This window comes from Callorhinus ursinus, unplaced genomic scaffold, assembly GCF_003265705.2.
Source record: "Callorhinus ursinus isolate GAN/ISIS: 27379988/994484 unplaced genomic scaffold, GSC_fseal_2.0 scaffold4, whole genome shotgun sequence".
Lineage (NCBI taxonomy): Eukaryota > Metazoa > Chordata > Mammalia > Carnivora > Otariidae > Callorhinus > Callorhinus ursinus.
The window spans coordinates 9,825,673-9,848,592 of record NW_027397066.1 but is presented as its reverse complement, the minus strand read 5'-3'; the positions used below and the strand labels follow the sequence as shown (position 1 = coordinate 9,848,592).

Below are 22,920 nucleotides of genomic sequence, written 5' to 3'. Positions count from 1 at the left end.
AAATGATAAGAAGGTACAGTGATAAACTGACCCAGAGACACAGAGATCGTCTGAGAATTTCATTCCATTATTTGAATAAGAGTAATTACTGGTAGTAGTCCGTGACACTGTACTAAAGTGTGTTTGATCAGCATTCATTCATTATTATTAATAATCTCAGTGCCATACCATGGGGCAGGGAGGAAGGGCCAGATGCACTGGTCCATCACTGTCTTCCTTTGGTTACATAAACATACGCAGGCTTTATATGTGATATGGTTACTGTTACAGTGAGTTATTGTGTGCATTTGAAACTTCCTGAGTAGAATGTCCTACAAGTAGCCTGGATTCATCAGGTTTCCATAAATAATTCAGGCTCCTAAATTAAAATGTTAGGAAACCTTTATTTCAGTATAAAATTTTTAAATTGTCCTCATCATCAGATACTATGCTTTGGGACTAAAAAGAACTTCAGACTGTCATTTCATGCAGCTTATATTTATTAATGGCATTAATGGCTACTGGGTATTAGTGAGCTTTAACAATTTGGAGTTAAAGGCCTCCCAAATGCATGGACAGGTCTCAGGAGAAATAACTAGTCTGTGCACGGATGTCTGTGATGTAGTGGGAAGAATACTCAATTGAGAATGAAATCCCCTCAGTTTGTTGCATGGGTATCAGGTTATGAAGCCACTCTGAGCTTCAGTTTCCTGGTGCATAAAATGAGGTCACCAGTACCTACCACAGGCTGCTGGCTGAGATTAAGTAACATGTGACACATGACAGCATTCAGTATATCCGGTGGTACCCAAATGTTAAGTTTGAATATAAAAATCGATTTTAGTATTGCTCATATTTTAACTTTTATTTTCTTACAGCATTGTGAAAAGGAAAAGGTGTCTTCGTCAAAGGATCTGAAGCATGTTCATGTAAAAAGTGAACCAAGTAAACCTGCCCGGAGACTTTCAGAATCCTTGCATTCAGCTGACGAAAACAAAAATGAATCCAAAATAGAAAGAGAACATAAAAGACGCACATCTACTCCTGTTGTGGTGGAAGGGGCACAGGAAGATCCTGATACAAGAGATGGGAAAAGGCAAGTGGAACGGTCAGAAATTGGTACAGAAGAGCCCCAGAAACAGAAAAGCACACTTAAAAATGAAAAGCATCTAAAAAAAGATGATTCTGAAATACCACATGTGAAAAGCCTACCTAAGAAAGAGGCAAAATCCTCCAAGGAGAAGCCTGAAAAAGAGAAGACTCTGTCAGAAGACAAATTGTCTACAAAACATAAATATAAAGGTGACTGTCTGCATAAAACAGGTGATGAGACTGAGCTTCACTCTTCGGAGAAAGGTTTAAAAGTGGATGAAAATATTCAAAAGCAAAGTCAGCAAACAAAACTTTCTTCAGATGATAAAACTGAACGAAAAAGTAAACATAAGAATGAAAGGAAATTATCAATTTTAGGCAAAGATGGAAAGCCAGTTTCTGAATATATTATAAAAACAGATGAGAATGTTCGTAAAGAAAACAATAAAAAAGAGAGGCACATATCAGCCGAGAAGACTAAGGCAGAACACAAATCAAGAAGATCAAGTGATTCTAAAATTCAGAAAGATTCTCTGAGTTCCAAGCAACATGGAATCACATTACAGAGAAGAAGTGAAAGTTATTCAGAGGATAAGTGTGATACAGACTCATCTAATTTAGATAGTAATTCAAAACCAGAAGAGGTGGTTCACAAGGAGAAGCGAAGAACAAAGAGCCTACTGGAAGAGAAACTTATGTTAAAGTCTAAACCAAAAAGTCAAGGCAGACAGTTAAAAGTAGTTGAAACGGAATTACAAGAAAGTGTCACAAAACAGGTGGCCACTCCAAAACCAGATAAGGAGAAGAACACAGAAGAGATCGACCCGGATAGACAGAGAAAGTCTAAGGCCGAAGACAAACCTTTGGAGGAAACTGGGGTTGAAACTGTATTGGACAGTGCCGCTTCCTCAGCACATGGTACACAGAAGGATTCTAGTCACAGAGCAAAGTTACTGTTAGCAAAGGAGAAATATAAGGCTGATAAGGACTCAGGCTCCTCCAGACCCGAGAGGAAGTTATCAGATGGGCACAAAAGCAGAAGCTTAAAGCACGGTAGTAAGGAAATAAAAAAGAAGGAAGAAAATAAATCAGATGACAAGGATGGTAAAGAAGTTGACGGTAATCATGAAAAGACCAGAGGGAGTAGTTCGGTTATGGAAAAGAAATTAAGTAGAAGGCTGTGTGAAAACCGAAGAGGAAGCTTATCCCAAGAAATGACCAAAGGAGAAGAAAAATCAGCAGACTTCTTGAGTACTCCCAATAGTTCCTCTGTTCAGAAACCAAAAAGGGGCAGTGATACCACATTAATGCCTGAACAAGAGCCAATGGAAATTGATTCTGAGCCAGCTGTTGAAAATGCATTTGAAGTATCTAAAACCCAAGACAGCGGCAATAGTAGTTCTCAGCAAGACATTGACTCTGAAAATGTTATGAAACAAAAAACCACTATCATGGTTCTAAAGGATGAATTAAGAACTTCCGCAGTAGATTCAAAAACAGCAGCTCCAGCCTATAAATCAGGACGTGGAACAGGAGTTGTTAGTAATTCTGAAAAGCACACTAACCATAAGGGCACCCTGACCAGGAAAGTGCATATCCAAAGTGCTGTGTCCAAACTGAACCCTGGGGAGAAAGAACCCATTCAACAGGGAACTCATGAAACCAATACAGACTCTGAAACTAGTCCTAGACTGTTGTCTCGAGCCCTATCAGAAAATGATAGGGCACAAAAGAATTTGAAAAACACAACCCAACCCACTGAAGAACATGTTGCTCAGGGAGATGCTGGTCATGAACATTCCCTAAATTCAGATCTTTCACCGTCCTTAAGTTCAGTAACTGTGATGCCTCAGAAACAATCTCGTGATACAGATGTAAGTCCTTTGGTTGACAAAAGGACTGTTTTAGAAGGTGGCACAGCCAGCACCTCCCTTGTGGAGCACTCTGATCCTCCTAACCAAAGTCTGACTGTTAGGGAATCAGAAGTCCCTAGGACAAGAGACAGCAAAGAAAGTGGGGCAGTTTCCACAGTAGACACGCTGGCAAAAGCAAGCATGGATGGCAGAAGACACATTCCAGAAGGTTTCCAGCCTGCTGTGCTGCACACTAAACAAGGAAAAGTAAATGTGCCTGTTGGTAGCAAGTTAATAGATGTGAATACGGAAAATGGGAATGCTCCCAAAGAAGGCGGCTTGATGGACATGGCCCGGAAAGAAAGTGACTTGAACACAGAGCCCAGTTCAAAGCAGACAACGAGAGCTGTCCTAGAAAATGGCAAAAAGCATGGCATCACTGTTGACCCTGTGGTAGGCATGAGTACAGAAAAAGGTGCTGAGACCATTGAACTTAAATGTAATAGTGGCCCAGGTGAAATGGAAAACACATCAATTGTGGTTGAAGGAAGGACTGAAAGTAGTGAGGTAGACACCAGTGCTGGAAGTAATGCTGCTTCTTCAGGTTTACAGCAAAGGAACAGAAAAACTGCCAATGGGACAGCTGGGTCTGGCAGAGCAGAAAAGACTTCTTTTGCCACTAGCACTGCAGGGAAGGTTGAAGGTGTTCCCCTAAACACAGTAAAGGCGGGGGATGCCACGACCACTTCCTCAGAAACCGGAGAGGGTGAGGTGGTACCCTGCACGAGCATTGAGGCAGACGAAGGCTTCATGACAGGTGCATGCTCTAGAAACAATCCTCTTCACACTGGGGCAGAAGCCAGCGAATGCACTGTTTTTGCTGCAGCTGAAGAAGGTGGAGGTGTTGTTACAGAAGGATTTGCTGAAAGTGAACCCTTCCTCACAAGCACCAAGGAGGGGGAGAGTGGAGAGTGTACTATGGCTGAATCTGAGGAAAGGGCAGTGGACCCTGTGACTGCTCATGAAGTTACGGTTGAAGACAATGTCAACCGTGGTGTGACAGAGGAGAAAGATGATGCTGTCACCAGTGCCGGCTCTGAAGAAAAATGTGACGGTTCTTCACATCGAGATTCGGAAATGGCTGAAGGAACTATTACCTTTATTAGTGAGGTTGAAAGCGATGGCGCGGTGACAAGTGCTGGGACAGAAATAAGGGAGGGTTCCTTAAGCAGTGAAGAGGTGGATGGATTCCAGAGAAATATGACAAGAATGGGCCCCAAAAAAGAAACTGAGGGGACTGTGACATGCACCGGAGCAGAAAGGAGAAGCGCTACCTCTGTTATGTGCTCGATAACAGGCGCCGAGCGACAGGAGGAGCGCGTGGTTACAGGCGCAGCTGTGGCCCTTGTTAGTAATGACACACCACCAGGAACGAGTGCCCCCCAGGAAGGAGACGCTTCTGTGAATGACGGGGCAGAAGGCGAAAGTGCCGTCACCAGCACAGGGATAACAGAAGAAGATGGAGAGGGGCCAGCGAGCTGCACAGGTTCAGAAGAGGGCAGTGAGGGCTTTGTCCTAAGTTCTGAATCAGAAGACAATGGAGAGAGTGCAATGGACAGCACAGTAGCCAAAGAAGGCACTAATGTGCCATCAGTCGCTGCTGGGCCATGTGACGACGAAGGAATTGTAACCAGCACCGGTGCCAAAGAGGAGGATGAGGAAGGTGAAGGGGTGGTGACCAGTACTGGAAGGGGAAATGAAATTGGGCACGCATCCACTTGCACTGGGACAGAGGAGGAGAATGAAGGGGTATCGATTTGTGGAAGTGCCGAAGAAGGCGACAGTCAGATTGGTACTGCAGCAGGGCATGTAGGAGCTGAGGCTGGAATCACCATCACCAATGCCAGCGAGAGCAATGTTGACAGCATGAGTGGTGCAGAGAAGGGCATGAAACATATGGAGATCTGCTCCAGTGCAAAAGGGATTGTAGAAAGCAGTGTGACCAGTGCTGCTTCAGGGAAGGGTGAAGTGGTACGAGTTCCCGAAGGTTGCGAGGGTCCCATGACTAGTGCAGCTTCAGGTCAGAGTGACAGTTTGCTCACCAGAAAAGAAAAAGTTGATGATATCACAATTTCCACTGGCTTGGTGGGGGGCAGTTACGAGGTACTTGCGTCCAGGGCAGTCCCAGAATGTGAAGCTGGTCACACAATGCCGAGTGGAAAAGAAGACGAAGGTATCATCACCTCGGTGGACAATGAAGAATGCGATGGCCTTATGGCCAGTACAGCCAGTGACAGGGTTACCAACCACACTTGCTTAGCTGGGGTTAAGAGTCCAGGCAAAGGCTTGATGATTTCCACCAGTACCACGCATGACTACACCACTCAGTTAAGCACAGTTGCAGGTGTGGCTGAAGGTCGTTCCAGCGCGCTGAGAACTGGAGAAAATATGGAAGGCACCAGAAGAAACATGGAGGAATTTGAGGCCCCCATGCCCAGTGCAGTGTCAGGAGGTGAGAGCCCAGTCCCTGCTGTGAGAAATGAAGAGAAAGACGAGTGTGCCATGATTTCCACGAGCCTAGGGGAAGAGTTCGAAGTGCCCATTTCCAGCGCCACAACCGTCACGTGTGCAGAAAGTCAGCAGCCAATGGCCACCGTGGGAGACGGCGCTCAGGGCCCAGGCTTGCTGGGCACCGACGACTTCGAGGGGCCCACGCCCAGCGCACCCACAGCACTGGAGAGCCCACTCGCCTCAACCAGCAAGGAGGACAAAGACGAGTGCGCGCTCATCTCCACCAGCATAGCGGAGGAGTGCGAGGCTTCTGTTTGCGGCGCCCGTGCCGGAAGTGAAAAGGCACGACCCGCCACTGTCCTGGAAGAAAAAGACTGGAGCGCTATCATCTCCACCAGCTCGGGAGAAGACTGCGAGGGCCCCGTGTCCAGCGCCGCCCCTCGGGAGGACGGCCAGCCCTCGGTCACGCGAGCGGAGGAGATCAGCGACACCGCCATGATTTCCACCAGCACCTCTGAAGGCCGCGAGGCAGTCATGATGGGTGCGGTCCCACAGGACGATGAGCCGCCTGGCACGGCAAGGATGGAGGACTTGGGTGACGCCGCCATCATTTCCACCAGCACGGCCGAGTGCGTGCCGGCGCTCGCCGGCCTCAGCAAGCAGGAGGAGAACCCGCAGACTGCAAGCAACACGGATGGCAAAGAGCCCCCGTCGGCCGCCAGGATGAGCAAGGGTGAGGCCCCGAGGCCCAGCCTGTTGGCCATCAACAGCTGTCCACGCCCTGGGCCGCCGGCAGGGGGCAGAGCGGCGGGCGCCGAGGAGGGGCGCCACAGGGAGGCAGGCAGTGCGCTCTCTGCGGCGGCCGGCCAGCCATGCGCTGCGCGAGCTCCGGAGGAGGGGCACGGCCACGACAGCCCCCGCGAGGTGCCGCTGGCAGGGAAGGGACCGAGTGAAAGCAGTTTGCGCCTCGTAAATGCTGCAGAGAGGAGTGCGTGGCTGAGCTCTGTTCAGAGTGGACAGGGGAGTCGGGAGGCAGCTACCGCGGGGCACAGCACCTGTCGGGCAGGGAGGGGTGTGCGGAGGGGAGCGGACTCACCTGAGGATCTCACGGGACCGGAGCAAACGGCGGGGCTGACGGCTGAGGACTCCTCCCTCGGGATCCGCTGCTTGCCAGCAGTAAGTCCCGGTGCTGAGAAAGCCGATGATGTGCCACCTGCCAGAGACACTGCAGCAGAGCCGTCCTCTCCTGAGCAGTCCTGGCCCGCAGCCCCCGTGAACACCACCACCACTGAATGTATTAATGGCCAGGAATCAGAAATTGGCCCTTCCCACGTGCCAGTCCTTCCAGCTGCCTACAGTGTAGCCCTGTCTGCTCCAAACTGTGAGCAGGACTTGACTATAAAGAGTGATCACAATGGCAAACGGCTGGTTCAAGGGTCCAGTGAGAAAGCAGGAGATGGTAATGGCATGAGGAAATCATCCCAGGAGGAAGGGGACCTCAAGGTCACTGTGCCTCCTGAAGAAAATTTGCATGACATAGGTGAGAATCTAATTGCACGTTGTAGCATTTTACAAAGATGATTGCATGTAGAGTACACTTAAGACAGTCTTCCAAGAGAGGATTTAGGTTCCAGAATGTCACAAAATAACTTCTCAAATGGGAAGGTTGAACTTAGAAGCTTGGGTTTAAAAACTGAAAACCTTAGACCCATTTCTAGTGTGCTAGGAGAGCAAAGGCAGGAGGCTGGCAGGCAGGAAGTTAGCCAGCCATGTGCAAGTTGCTAAACCTTTGACCCTCGGGTTTGTTGTTGGTAGAAATGAACACTACCTTACAACAGACCTGTGAAAGGAGTATTTTTTTTATCACCCTCATTTTACAAATGAGGAAATGGGTTCTGAGTATTTAAATAACTTGGATAGTACTTGGGGCCTGTTAGAAAAAAATTACCTCTGAGCTTTAGTTTTCTGTTGTATAAAATGGGGATAATCATGCAACAACAAACACGCCCTCATCTGATGCGCTGTGGACTTGTATGTGTCAGTTCAGTCTGGCTAGCTACTTACAATCAGGGGAGCACTTTTTTTTTAACTGAGTTTTTTGTTCAGGTAAAATGAGTTTCTGGTTTGGCATTTGTTTGAAAGAGAAAAGAAACATGTTCCCTCCTGACAGATTTCAGAGTGTTGATCTTGCTAGAAATACTTGACAACTTTCAAAGGGGTAAGCTTTGGACTCAGTCATTCACTATGCCATCAACTTGAGACACTGTGTGTCAGCTACTACTGTGCCAGGCCCTGGGAATGCAAAGATAACTCTTCAAAATGGGGAGCAGCTGTGAATCCAGCCTTGTGTTTTAAGTAGGCGGTGACACTCTGGTGGCAGGTGCTTAGATGCTGTGAGAACTCAGAGGGACGTCATGGGCTAGACCTGAAGGGGTCAGGGACGTTGACTTTTCTACTCTGGCTATATAAATTCTAGTGCCCTGGACTTTTAAACTGGAACAGACCTTGGATGTCATCAAATACAGCCTCAGGAAGCTGAGGCCAGTAGATTGAATCCTGTTCATTATAGGGATTTAAGAAAGGGGCCGCTAGGAAGTGTTCCAAGGGTTGAAATAAGGAGCTTGACAATTTTCCATTGACTTTAGCCTGGATAAATTGCATGCTCTGATTTTTATGACTTAACCATTGCTACAGTCTGTTACTCCTTCCTCCCCACGTTGGTTTCCCTGAAGGAGTAGAAACAGAAGAGATTTTAGCAAGGAAAAGCCTGCAGCCTCTTAGAGAAAGGAAGGATTTTCTTTGGAGGCTTCTGTGTGGGCGGGTGAAAGAATTAGAAGCCAGAGTCTCAGGGGGACAAGAAAGAGAGAAAGAAGGACTGCGACAGGGGTAGGATTGAGGCTCCACCAGAGAAAATGCCATTTTTCTTTGTCTGCCTCACAGCTTCCTAACGTGATTTTAGACTTTGCTGTGTCAGGGTGAAGCAAGCAAAGTGAGTCTGTTCATAAACATTTTCTTTGTTGAGAATATATCTCAGGGGCCCAGAATATTTTCTTTTTTTTTTAAATAATATTTTATTTATTTATTTGACAGAGAGAGAATGCAAGAGAGGGGACACAAGCAGGGGGAGTGGGAGAGGGAGACGCAGGCTTCCCGCTGAGCAGGGAGCCTGATGCGGGACTCGATCCCAGGACCCTGAGATCATGACCTGAGCCGAAGGCAGACGCTTAATGACTGAGCCACCCAGGAGCCCCCAGAATATTTTCTTTTAAGGCCAGACTTGATACAGAACACTGTAGAAAAATATTTGGAAATGTGATGTCTCCAGAAATAATCTTTTGTTATTCTTTCCGGGCAGCTGTCTTAACAGCAAGAAACAATTTCACTCCCCAAAAATAAGTAAATGATCCCTACCTTTCATCCAAGATTTTTCATCCACATTCCTTTTATTGTTTTCTACTGACAGCAAAATAAAACAGCAGAGGAAAGGGTCACGGCATGCTAGATAATAACATCCTGTTACCTTTTGATTTGGCATGTATTTTGTAAGCAAATTCTTGAATTGGTTTAACAGTCTGAATTTCATTAGGCAATGAAGAGTCTCCGTCGAATGTTCTGGGAGGAATGGCACTGAAAGACAGCTTGAAAACTGAGGTATGGCTGATGGTTCAGTTGCGCTGAGCTGTAGATGGTGTGAGTACCATTTCACCACACGCAGGTGTATGTGTCCTTAAGCATCACGTGGTTCCTGTTCCCAGTGACTTGAGACACTTAGACATTGTTATTGTCATATCCCAAGGCAGGAAAGCTAAGAACCTCAATAATCTCAGTAAATAATGCCATCATAGTTCCATTTATTCAAACCAGACACCAGGAGTCACCCTCAGTCTCTTCCTGTCACCCCACATTTAATCCATTGTTCGTTCTTATATGATCCATTTCCAAAGTATAACTTGAATTTCCACGCCCCCTTTGCAGCCTGCTCTCATGGCACCCTCTGAGTATAAGAGAGACAAGGTAGCAGTAAACACGGGGACTGTGTACAGTACAGAGGAGACTCAACTTACCAGCAGGAGCAGTGGGTACACAGACGGGAGGGCTTGCAAGGAAGATATTGGAGTGGGGTTTTACAAGTAGAGTAGAAGTTTAGCAGAGGAAAAAGAAACAAAAGAGCCTTGCAGGCAAAGGCGCATGTTCTGGACACAGAGCAGTAGGGTCAGTTGTGACCATGGGCACTGCAGTGATGCAGGGTGTGCTACGGACAAATGCAGACCTGACAAGGGAGGGGCATGATCAGTGAGGGTCATGTGTGTCATACTAATTTGCAGTTTTACTTTTAAAGCAGTGGGAGAAACATTGATGGATGAAATATGAGATTGATTTTGTTCGTTTGTTGTTTTTAAAAGTGGGCATGTATTCATTTTCAATTTTGCACAGACTTGAAAGTAGTCTTTTATGTTGTTACAAGATGCTAGATGTTTTAATTAAGTTTTTAGTCGTGTCTTCTTGTTGTAAAAACCTCAGTTAACTTAGTTTTTTATGGTGCTTTGGACTTTTTAGATATTTGTACCATCAGAGGAAGAGAAAAACCGTGAAATTCTAGCAGCACCAGCAAGTCCATGTGGGAGAAAGCCAAGTGGAGTAGGTAAGCTCCTTTCAGCGGTGGTTCACATTACTGTTTTCCTGGCCTGTGGTTTTACCTTTTGTTACAGCTTAAAATCAATAGCTGAGGGGCGCCTGGGTGGCTCAGTCTGTTAAGCGTCTGCTTTCAGCTCAAGTCGTGATCCCAGGGTCCTGGGATCGAGTCCCTGCTCAGCGGGGAGTCTGCTTTTCCTTCTCCCTCTGCCCCTCTGAGCCCTGACTCATGTTCTCTCTCACTTGCTCTGCTCTCGCTGTCTCTCAAATAAATAAATAAATCTTAAAAAAATATAAAATCAAAATAATAGCTGATTCATAATAAAACACTGACAGGCTATGTGAATTTGCATCTCACCTTTTAAAATAGGTTGGAGAGGATTCTTTACTATTTCATTTTTGGCATACACTTTTTCTCATCAGTTGTCAGTTTTATGTAAGGCAGTTGTTTAAATCTCTTATCTCCAAATAAATATGGCAGAAAGGAAGTTGCTTTGGAGCTAACTCTTGCTCTTCTCCAAAACGTGTCTCCATGCACCTTCCTGCCCTTCCAGGTGCTGTTGCACCTCCTTTCTAAAAGCTAGGCTGCAGCCCATGCACCCACCCAAACCTCTGCCCGTTGGCCCTTACACTCTGACTGGGCCCCGGTGAGTACTGGTGCTGCTTCCGGCTTGTACAGGCTCTTCCCAGTCTCTGTGTGCTGTCTTCGGGGTACACTTCATGTTTTGTAGGAGAGAGCCTCAGCATCAGAAAGGATTAAGGCAGCAGCTCCCAAACTCAGGACCACTTTACACTTCTAAAAATTATTGAGGATCCCAGAGAACTTTTGTTATGTGGGTTATACCTGTTGACATTTACCAAATAAGAAACTAAAACTGAGAAGGTTATATGTATTCATTCAATATAATTAACTCACTGTAGGTTAACATAAATAACAGTTTTTTCATGAAAAATAGCAAATTTTCCCAAATGACAAAATGTAGTAAGAAAAGTGACTTGGTTTTGCATTTTTGCAAATCTCTTTAAGTCTAGCATAATAGAAAGCAGCTGGTTACTTTTGGCTGTTTCTGTATTCAATAGGTTGCTGTTGTTATCTTGGTTGAAGTATAAGAAAATTAAGCATCACACTTAACATGGTTGGATTTTTTTTTAATTTTATTTTATTATGTTAATCACCATACATTACATCATTAGTTTTTTTTTTTTTTAAAGATTTTATTTATTTGAGAGGGAGACAATGAGAGAGAGCACGAGAGGGAAGAGGGTCAGAGGGAGAAGCAGACTCCCTGCTGAGCAAGGAGCCTGATGTGGGACTCGATCCCGGGACTCCAGGATCATGACCTGAGCCGAAGGCAGTCGCCTAACCAACTGAGCCACCCAGGCGCCCACATCATTAGTTTTTGATGTAGTGTAACATGGTTGGATTTTAATAGCCTTTCAGATAATTCTGGGAACATCACATGGCCTCTGGAAAATAGTGTGTGTACTCATGAATTTAAAAGGTGAATAACGTCTTAGTATTTTGACAATAGTTTGGACCTTGTGGAGCTCTTGATGGAAGATTTCAGGAGCCACAGGGGTCTTTGGACCACACTTTGAGAAACACTGGGTTAGGGAACTAGAAATGAGAATTGTGACAATGGATAATTATTTCTGGTTTATATTCTAGTCAATATTGTATCATCTCTTCTGATCTGCACATTAAGTAAGGGAAAAAGTAATAGGAACTCTAGAGCATGTGACCAAATTTATGCCATTTCTTTTTCTTTTTCTTTTTTTTTCAGTGTTGAATGTCCATGAAAGCCACATAGAGCAGTTAGGGTGATTTTAGTTGCAAGGCAAAAAAAACCCTACAAATGTTTATAGGAAATGTATTAGCTCCCTGTCTTAGGCAGTTTAGGCTGTTAGAATAGAATTCCATAGAACAAGTGCTTAAGCACCAAATATTTATTTCCCTTGGTTCTGGAGGCTGGAGGTCCAAGTTCAGGGCGCCAGCATGGTCCGATTCTTGGTAAGGGCCCTCTTTTTGGTTATGTTCTTGGATGTATGCCTGCAGAGAAAGAGATCTCTCTCTTATTTCCATAAGGACACTAATCCCAGCAGTGTTCCACCCTCGTGATATTTAAACGTCCCAAAGACCCCACGTCCAAATACTATCACACTGGGGACTTAGGGTTTTGATATATGAATTTGGGGGGGACTCAAACATCCAGTCCATAATAGTATTCACAAGACTGCAAAGTTCAGGCAGAGCATGATCCAGGAGCATGGTGATGTCCCCAAAGACCCATCTTGCAAAGACCCAATTTCTTCCCTTTACCTCAGCCCCCAACAGAGGTAATTGCTTTCTCATTTGTAAACCTCTAGAGAAATATCTTTGTCTTCTCATTCCTGGCCAAAATCCCAAGACTTACTCTGATTCAGCTTAGGTACCTTTGTCCACCCTAAACTAATTACTGTGGCCAGATGAATGTACTTGCTGGTTGATTTAAAGTAAATCAAGTGCTCTGTTCCTGGGGTGAGAGTAGAGTTGGTGTCCCTGGAAGCACATTGTGCCCCAGACCACAATCTAAGCTCTTGGGGAAGGTGCTAGGAGAGCAACTATATGTTTACTAGGTGATGGCCTTGGCTCTTTAAATTATTCCTCTGACAAACATTGGTAAGCGAGGTACTTGTGAGTACTAGGGAAATGGAGGTAGAGAATGCAGTCCCTGTCTGCGCTCAGGCAGTTTGCAGAAGTAACATGCCAGTGAGGAAGGTGCTCTGTGTAATAAAGATACATTCATGTCTGGTGGGGTCAGCTTTGCTGGGGAGGGCTTTGTGGAGGGCCTGGGTTTAAGCTGAACCAATCTCTCTCTCCCCTTTAATTACAGAAAGTAAGACACAAAGAAGTGCATAATCGTTTTCCCACTTCTCATGATACCCACCTTAAGTACAGTTCTATATTTAAACAGAAATGAAACCATAGTATCTATAGTGTTTTTTAATTTCTTTTTTTTACTCGGTGTTAGTGTATACAGATTGACTTCATTTGTTTTAACAGCTGAAAGTAGTCTGTAACGCATTTTCCCATTTGTTAGATCTTTAGTGGTCTCCAGTTTTTATAGTATTTGCTATTATAAATAAAGCTGCAGTGAACTTTCATATGCGTGTGGTTATGTGTTTCCCCAAGTATTTCCATAAAAGAGAATTGAAGCGTCAAAGATATGTAAGTTTTGAATTTTCATAACACTTGTCACTCCCCCTAGGTTGGAGCCAAATATTGAAGGATGAGTAGGTGTGCATTAGGTGGACAAGGAAAAGTGAAGGGCAGCGTGTAAGGAGTAATGTGTGTAAATCCTCACCCAGGACTATCTGAGGTGGTCAGGGCAGGGACCTTCCAAAGCAAAACCATCTGAAGGGGTGGTTACCTTCAAAGTATGTGATCTCAAGAGCCTTATAAACAGAAGTATCAAGCAGTCCTTGGAAGATCACCCCAAGGCCTGAGAAGCCATTCATGCTGACGTGTTAAAACCTTAACGATGACTAATTTGTCCAAAACCTAAATGTATTAGTTAAAACCTGTATATCTGTGTTAAAGTACAAATAATTGGGCGCCTGGGTGGCTCAGTTGGTTAAGCATCTCCCTTCAGCTCAGGTCATGACCCCAGGGTCCTGGGATTGAGCCCTTGCTCTGTGGGGAGTCTGCCTCTCCCTCTGCCCCTCCCCCTGCTCATGTTCTCACTCTTGCTCTTGCTCTCTCAAATAAATAAATAAAATCTTTTTTTAAAAAAGGTACCAATAATTAACGTCCCATTTGTTATTGTCAAGAAGGTAACATTTTTGGATTCTGAAGTCCTTTGTTCCCACAGTATATTCCAGATGACTTCACTATGTTTAGGTACGATTCAGTAAGAGATCTACTTACGTAAAAGGAAGTTGTTTAAAAGAAAAATGTGTGTTCTGTCATTGTTGAGTGGAAACAGTAGACCTTGTACTTCAAGTTTCCAGAGAATATAAATAGACCATTGCTGTTTGAAGGAATAGAATCTTAACTTTTCACTTGATGGCATTATTTTTAAATGAACCAGTGTCACTTTGTAGCTGAACAGTTACAGCAAAAGTCTACCTTTCTCCTAAGCCTCAGATCACCAACATAGTTAAATAGGTGCAGGGATTTAATGGGCCACTGCCATTATTATAAAAATGCAGGCAGCATTAATTTCTGTTGTTTTTCTGGCATAATGGCAGGCACAGATTGTAGAAAATAATTGGTCAGAATTTTATAGTTCACAAGGCAGCTAGGCCAGTTAACGACAAAGTCCTACTTTACCTTAAAAAATTCTAAATTTGTTTCTCTGTGGTTCAGAAACAATATTCAATTTCGTTATTTCTCATTTTTGTTTTTGAACAGCCAAACTACAGAGGGAGCCTTTCTTGGTGAATGAATCACTTAATAATGTAAGTCACCATAATGGTTTGGGTTTAGTTGTGGGGCTTGGTGTTTTAAAGAGCGAATGGGAAGGGGGCATCTAGCAAAGGGATTGTCTGTGCGTTCTTTAGGAAACAGGAGGCTATTTGTGGTGTGCTCTCCACTCGAGTGCAACATAACAGCTGAGATATTCAGACCCACATTCAATTGAAATTTAGTTGATTTCCCCAGAAAAAGAAAAGGGGGGGTCACTCTGAATTCAGCAGCACTGCATTCTAGTAGCTCCTTAGGCCAGTGTCTTGAAACACTTAAGGAAACAGAAAGCCCAAATACCTCAGACTAGGAAACTCACCTGGGAATTACTAATGAAATCCTTCAAAGAACTGTGAACTTTCTATTTTTTATTATAACAAGTTTGATAATTGGATTACAACATCTGAAATTATCCTGGTGCTCTAGACAAAACATTTTATTTTGGGAACTAAAGTTCATTTTGTGTTTCTGGAAAGCTTTTCTGAAGATACTAAACTGTAATTGCCACGTATACATATTCTTTCCCAGCTGTGGCTGTCATAATCTCTTTTGTGCTTGAAAGAAATTTTATGTCTTTCTTAATGCACAGGGGACCTGATACTTACCAGGAGAGAACATTTTGTAAAATGCCTGCAAATTGCGAAGAGACACATTATTTCAAGTGTCTCCAGAGAACTCAGGGGAGCTCTGTGCACTGCCAGACATCAGAGGGCTATCCTCACCCCTTTGAAACATCTTGTTTTATAGTTAGAAACTCATACACGGTCAGCCGAGTAAGAGGAAAAAGAAAAGCCCACTTGGTTTGGTTCAGATTTACTCTCCAAAAGGATTCCATATGTAGAGCCAGTGCTGTTCCTCACCTCACTTTCCTGAGGCCCCTGGCAGCTGCCTTTCCCCAGTCTAAGTATCACTGAAATTCTGTAGCTAGGATTGAGAATGTTGTGGGATAGTCTAAGACTTCCCCTCAGTCAAAAAAGTAAAAGTATAGTTGACGAGATTTGCCAAAGACAGATGATGACAGAATGACAGAGTCCTTTAGCATTTTTAAGTAAAGAAAAAGGATCATGAGGGATCATTGGATGGGAAGAGAATTCATAGAATTCAGAATTTTTTTTTTTTTTTTTTTTTTTTACTTCTTACACTTTTGCCATAACCATTTTAAAGACAAGGCAAATAAAACATAGTAGGATGATGATTTGTTAAACCAAAACTTCTTCAAAACGAAGATGCTCTGTGCTCTTCAGCTTCTGGGTGACATTTAAAAGAGCACGTATTCCAGCCCATTTCCACGTTTCCCACAGACAACCAGGTTATGTCAGTTGTCTTACTTATTTTTTCTGCCTTTAAGACTTTGGTGATATTATCCATAAATAACCTTTTCTATGGTATGTTTAGGTCAAAAATTCAGGCTCAAGAGCAAATGAAGAAATTCGTAGCGAATCTCCTAACAAAGAAGGTAAGTTAATGAATTTCATAGTATTGATGTTGGTATTAATTGTAGTTCCCATTGGTTGAGTGCCTCCTATACACCAGGCCCTGTGCTAATTAATTCACAAATTTTCTCTTACTTAATTCATATCATTTGGTAGGTATTAACAGCATTACTTCTCTAGCAGGGGAAACCAAGGCTGGGAGAGGTCCAGTGCCTTGTTCGAGGCCCTGAGCTTATAAGTGGTGTCTTGCCATAAATAGCTACTAGAACTTTGCCGGTAACTTCACACTGGACTTAACCCATTGTGAATACAAAATGTATAGCTGCCTGAGGTTTGTACTGTAGGAGAAGGTCCATGCTGAGCACTTTGTGTTTACTTCTGATGGGCCGTCTCAAGTCGGTAGATCAGCTGTGTCACATTTATGTGGGTCTTCTGCTAGGAGTCAGGCCTCATTCCATGAAACCTGTGGAGGCTGCCAACTCCAGAGGGATAATTCTCCTCTCAAACAGAACACAAAATGTTGTTGATACCTTATTCCAAGAGTGGGGAAAGAGTCTTTTTACAATAATATATTATAACATATTTCAAATCAAAGTAAAGCAGCAATAATTATAAACACTCATGTACTCATCACCTACTTTGTCATATCTTTAAAAATTTAGTATATTTGCTTCAAATGCTTTTTAAAGAAAATGTTACAAATACAGTTGAAATCACATATGCCTCGCTGATCCCAATCTCTTATCCTGCTCAAAAGGGAACCACTATTCTGCAATTGCTGTATATATTTCCATAAAAAATATGTAGCCTGATGTTGCATGCTTTAGGAAAAGGGTATCACATTAGAGAAACTGTCTCCACCTTATTTTTTCATTTGGCATTATGCTCTGAAATTTTGTCATGGTGGTATGTATAACTCTAGTTACTTTATTTCTTTTTTTTTTTTTAAGATTTATTTATTTTGAGAGAGTGAGAATGAGAGAGAGAGTACATGAGAGGGGGGAGGGTTAGAGGGAGCTCCCCGCTGAGTCGGGAGCCCGATGCGGGACTCAATCCCGGGACTCCAGGATCATGACCTGAGCCGAAGGCAGTCGCTTAACCGACTGAGCCACCCAGGCGCCCTCTAGTTACTTTATTTCAATTGCTGTTTAGTATTACATTATGTGACTATACCACTGTTACTTTTTTTTGCTTTTGTTGGTGGACATTTGGGTTTTTTGCGACTTTTCCCAATTGCAGAGTGCTGCTGTGCATGATCTTGTACCTGTCTCCCAGTGCATAGGTCATGTACCTGGAACTTAGGTGTGGGACTGCTGAGTTGGTGGGCACCTCTTCAGCTTTACCAAATGTGCCAAATTGTCCTCAGATGGTGTACCAATTATAACTTCACACCTTGTCCTGTATTTGGTATTACCAGCCTGGTGAACGTTTGCTAATCTGACAGCTATGAAATAGTACCTACTTGTTTTCCTTGGATATGTCTTCACACTGTGTTGCTACATGAGCTGGAAGAAAATGGCTCTGAAGTCTCTATGCGGAGTCCAGTGACCTCATCCCTCCATGAACCTGTTTACTTACATTCTACAAATGGGAATCACGGAGCTTGCCTGATTGCTCAGAGGACCCCATCACAGTGATTTATAAAGTGTCCTTCCTGCTGCCGTGCAGACCCCTAAAATAAGTTTTGGAATGAATAAATACTTAACATTTTTTTTCTTTTTTGTATTTATTAATCAGAGATATCCAAGAGCAGAAAAGACAACACAGAAGCCTTAAGAGATCACAGCATTGAAGCAAATCCTAAAGAGGTGGGTTTTCATCAGAAACTCAAGTATTTCATGTTTTGTACATAGTGCTTTTGGTGGTGCACAAAGAAAGGCTTTACTTCTTTGTATGTATTAAAAATTAAACGGATCTCCGTATCACTTTTATGTTTATGCTCTTGTGTAGGTAATTATTGGGATGTGTCCACGTTGTACCGTCAGGGTAAATGTTATTTCTTACTGCCTTTGCTCAGCTCTTTGCTGGGCCACTGAAAGAGGAGAACACTACCAATTAATTTAGGACATGCTGTCCTAAATTTAGGACTGATTGTAAGACATAGCTTGACTTCAGAGATGGGAAAAGGAAAAATTTTTCTTTTTAAACATATTTTGGAATGGTTGGAATACAGTGACTAACCAGAAACAGATTTAAATGTTTTGTATGGATTTACATTCAAATCCAAAAAAAAAAAGACTCAACCTTACAAAATAAGTCTCATCCAAATCTAGATGCCGAAAGTATTATTCTAGATTTTTAAAAAACTTATTTCAAAGACTAAAGCTAATAAAATATGCTGTCATTTCAGTAGATTTGGTTCCAAATTCTATTGACTTTAATATATAGTCATTCTTGATTCCAGGTTGAAGAGGAAGAAAGACAGATACCTAAAAGAAAAAGAAAGAAGCATTATCCCTCTTCAGATGATGAACTGGGTATTCAGAATATATATATTCCTTTTTCAGACATCTTTGAAGATATATTATTTTTACATCCAAAATACTGGGCCAATATCATAGAAAATTTTTGAGAGAAGTAATTGCTTACTTTTACAACTCTGGAATCCAGTTTGTATCCAGACTGGCTTGGCACCTCCAGGGTTTTTTCTGAACTTGATTTAGAAACTACATTGTTACCTGCAGATGACCCAACCCCTGGAACTCACACAAACCCAAGCTCCCTCTGTAACCTGTGCCTGGGACCCAGCCAGGTGCCACCGAGCTCCTTATCTTATATGATCAACAAGACTCCCTATAGAGCTAGTGAAGCACTTTAGTAAAGGTTCATGTAATAGCCTTTCTGTGCTTCATACTAATGATTTTCCCATGGTCTATAATAGTGCTATTCAATAGAACTTGCCACAATGTTGGAAATGTTCTGTATTTGTTTTGTCTAGTACAGTAGACACTAGCCACGTGTGACTCTTGAGCAATTAAATGTGGTCAGTGTGAATGAAAGACTGGATTTATAATTGCATTCAGTTTTAATTTAAATTTCAACAGCCACATGTAGCTAGTAGCTACCATATCAGATGGTACAGAGACTCATACTTTGATACCTTACATGAAGTACAAATATAATGAATATTAAGTAATATGTGAGTAAGAATGGATAAATACTTTACTTTTTTGGTTGGGGGCATGTAATTATTTTTTAATTCTTGAGTTCATATTTTAGGTACTATTCATGTGATTTTATATACATTGATAATAACTATGTGAGTAAGGCATTATCACCATTTTATAAAGAAATTAAGATTCGGCAAGATGTGACTTTACTCCCACCAAGTAAATCTGATTCCTAAGCCCATGGTCTCAATCACTAAGCTATACCTCCTAGGTGGTAACTCATTTAGGAAATTAAAAGTATCTCTAGGAATCCTGTATGCCCTAAGTCTTTTCCATAGAACCTGCTGGTTTATTGGTGTCAGCTAAGCATTTGTGAATTTCTTATTTTTTTTTTATATTTTTACTTTTTTGGTTTTGCCAGGGCCACAGTCAGTGTTCAGTGCTTAAATCACATGACATAAATACATTTAGAATAACTTTTGGCTTCACTATATCACAAGACTAAAAAAGAAGTCTTAAACTGTCTTAAAATAGAACGATGCATTTCGTTTTTCATTTAGCTTTTATTCCTTTGTGATTCTGTCCAAACTGATTTACAGATGATAATCCAGATGTCCTAGATTCCAAAATAGAAACAGCACAGAGGCAGTGTTCTGAAACTGAACCACAAGATACAAAGGTATTCTTTCCCTGTATTAATTTTAAGTTTGGGGGGGTAACCTAGTTGCATCACTGTGAACACTTATTATAATATTCTTTTTCATTCTAGTATTCTTTTTACTTTATATATCTCTAATATTCACTTTATTATAAAAGGTATCTTTTTTAGGGTCCTGCAAAAAAAAATACTGCACTTTATAGTTTTCAACTATAAGAGTGTATTAATATCACAGTTTATATATAACCATTGCTCAGGTTTCTGTTCAGTGATGTCATTGACTTCAGGCTTCTAGGTGCTTCCTTCCAAAGTGTCAAATGCTTTACCACAGATGTGCTTGCACTAAACATTGAAATACAGTGATACATATTATGTTAAAGTTTTAATACCCTCACTTCTCTCTACTTTACTTCCTGCCCCTAAAATATAAGTAGTCCAAGATTGGCCTCACTCACTGCCTTTTTTTCATATGGTCTTATTTTCATCTGATGACTCAGGGAGGTGGTTCATAAATTTTTATTTCTGCTCCTGCTCTCTAGGCCCAGATTTCTCCATTTCCTGGTAGATACCTCTTCTTAGGCATGCTTCCATTTCTGAGACTCAGTGCTGCTCATTGTCTATTCCGAACTAGTTCCATCTCCTTTTTCTCTCTTTCCCTAATTTATTTTTTTCCACCATGTTCCAGAAGTATTTAAGTCAGCTTATAAAAATATATGCAGTTGAATTCTAGCTTACTAAAACCAGTTCAAAGTCTCTGTTTTCCACCAGTGACTGATGAACTAAATAAAAAGTAGTAAAAGAATTTTAACAACCAAGGAGAGAGTCGTGTATCGCCATGAATTTCAGTTGGTCGTGGTGAAGGAAGGAAACAGGATTTTAACCCCGTCCTTCCCCCTGCCCTATCTAGAACAAGAATCCTGAGACAGTACTCCTAAATTTGGAGAGAGGCAGCAATATTGAAGGGTTCTCTTTTTATTTTCCCTTCAGTTTCATGTAAGTTTCTTAATGCTGAATTTAAGTAAAATGTACCAACCATTTGCACTAAAAAATCACATCTAGATAATGTTTTCAATGTTTATAAGACAGAATTCTAATTTTATATTTTAATTTGTGGGTTTTGTTTTTTTTTTACGTACTATATTAGTATTACAGTACAACATTTTGGTATTTCATGCTGAAAACTGTTTTGCAACTAAGGCTGAATGACTCAGCTGTTGAGGGATCAGTGCTCTAAATGAGCCCAGCCGGGCACCCTGACATTCTCTTAGGTACTTTCCCCCTTTATCCCTTCCCTAGTGCTCTCCTCCACCCCCAATACAGAAAAGAAATCTGTTGCACATTCCTATCCGTTCCTTCTCTGGAGTTTCTCTCAAAAAGATAAAATCCAGGATGAGGGAGGAAAAGACTGATTCTATTTTGCAGGGATAAAAAGAATGCCCTTGTTGCTTTATGGTTGAGCTTTATCTCATGCTGTTCTGCCTTCAGAATTGGTATCTCTTTGGATTGCCTCACTAGCTGCAAAAAAGAGTTACTTTTTAAAATTTCTGCAACAAACTTATAAAAAACTGCTAGAAATTTGTTTTTGAAATAGAAAGGAAAACTTCGGGGAGGACAAGTGGAGGCAGGGTTTAGAAGCTTCTATTGTTCCGCTTCACAGGAGGAAAACACTGGAGATTTGGAAGAATTCTCTAAAACAAGTTCTAAGACAAACAGCACTCCTTCAAGGGCCATGGACGAAAAGGGTGAGTAATATACAGACTTAGATGAATTGTTTTGAGACAAGTCTCATCTCTCACCAGGCTTCACGGCCTAAACCGTGGTTGACTCGTTTGTACTCCCTCGAGATTACACTTCATACTCACAGGGCTTGGGAATCATTTTGAATTTGGATCCTAACTCAACCCAGAGTGTGCTTCTTATCAGTTAGCCAGACTCCTGCTTGTTAACTTGGGTGGTGTAGGCCTGCGATGGCGTGGGTGTGTGTGTGTGCATGTGTGACTGGGGCTGTGCAGGCCACCTGGGCAGGGGTGGTGGCCGTGCGGCTGACTGTGGTCCCCGGCCCTGAACCGAGCTCTGCTGTCTCTGCAGACGAATACGGCAGTGGTGAAGCTGCTGGTGAAAAGACCGAGCAGAATGACGATGACAACATGAAATCTCAGGAGGTAGGGGATGTCTTTCATATCTTCCTGTTCAATTATTTAAATACTGACGACAAACTGCATTAAATGCTGTTCCCTAAAGTTTTTGTCAAATGCTTTAAAGTAGTTCATTTTTTTAGTGCAATGGGACACCCTTTCATACTGTGCATTTCATCAGTGTCAGTTTGATTAATTTTCATTTCATCCAAACGTTTGTATGAGACCTAGTTCTGTCAAGACTGCGTAGTCAGTCCAGAGCTGTACCTCAGTGTTTAAGGTTCCTGTCCTGGCAGCGGGGTACGGCCAAGCCAGGCAAGTGTTTTGGTCAAAGAACCAGGGCTGCTGAGCCCTGGAGTCCCCACAGGATGAAACGGGAGCAGTACAATAGGGTGTGCGGAAGGCCTGCAGCTGGTGCCCAGGGGACCCAGTTTCGTGAGGCCAGGTGGGGGATTCCTGGGAGGCTGCAGGGGCAGGCCAGCCTCCAGCCTTGCACCCTCCCTGCCTCAGGGGATTTGCAGGGAGCCCAGTGGGGGGGCAGAATCCATGGGCCTGAGAGAGGCCCATAAATCAAGGGAAACAACCTATACACCAGCCACAGCTCGATAACCATTACCAAGTGTGCCTGATACTTTTTTTTTTTTTAGATTTTATTTAAATTCAAGTTGGTTAACATAGTGTATCATTAGTTTCAGAGGTAGAATTTAGTGATTCATCAGTTGCATACAATACCCAGTGCTCATTACATCAAGTGCCCTCCTTAATGCCCATCCCTTAGTTACCCCATCCTCCCCCAGCTGCCCTCCAGCAACCCTCAGCTTGTTCCCTAGAGCTAAGCATCTCTTCTGGTTTGCCTCCTTCTCTGTTTTTATCTTATTTTTCCTTCCCTTCTCATGTGTCCATCAGTTTTATTTCTTAAATTCCACCCGATACAACTTCTTAATAGTTCTTTTTGTTTTCTCACATTTATGTGTGAGAAGTTCAGTAGCCTCCTTTATTTTTCATAAAGGGTAACATTTGGTCACAAGTGACTATGACTAAATCCAAATTTAAATGTACATGCATACCTATTG

At 42.7% G+C, this 22,920-nt stretch overlaps 1 protein-coding gene across 5 annotated transcripts in view; it reads left to right on the top strand.

Annotated features, from left to right (window-relative positions):
* The window catches only part of BOD1L1 (biorientation of chromosomes in cell division 1 like 1), a 54,128-nt gene that overhangs the window by 19,225 nt on the left and 11,983 nt on the right, over positions 1-22,920 (top strand). For 4 of the 5 annotated variants that reach the window (XM_025887107.2, XM_025887108.2, XM_073891438.1 and 1 more), the window contains exons 10-19: positions 858-6,975; positions 9,022-9,086; positions 9,993-10,077; positions 14,461-14,507; positions 15,907-15,967; positions 17,682-17,752; positions 18,349-18,421; positions 19,654-19,733; positions 21,370-21,454; positions 21,801-21,874. In XM_025887107.2, coding sequence (XP_025742892.1) covers positions 858-6,975; positions 9,022-9,086; positions 9,993-10,077; positions 14,461-14,507; positions 15,907-15,967; positions 17,682-17,752; positions 18,349-18,421; positions 19,654-19,733; positions 21,370-21,454; positions 21,801-21,874 — 6,759 coding nt within the window. Of the gene's footprint in view, positions 1-857; positions 6,976-9,021; positions 9,087-9,992; positions 10,078-14,460; positions 14,508-15,906; positions 15,968-17,361; positions 17,638-17,681; positions 17,753-18,348; positions 18,422-19,653; positions 19,734-21,369; positions 21,455-21,800; positions 21,875-22,920 lie in introns of those variants that run through there. The other variant, XM_073891439.1, reaches the window with a different exon arrangement.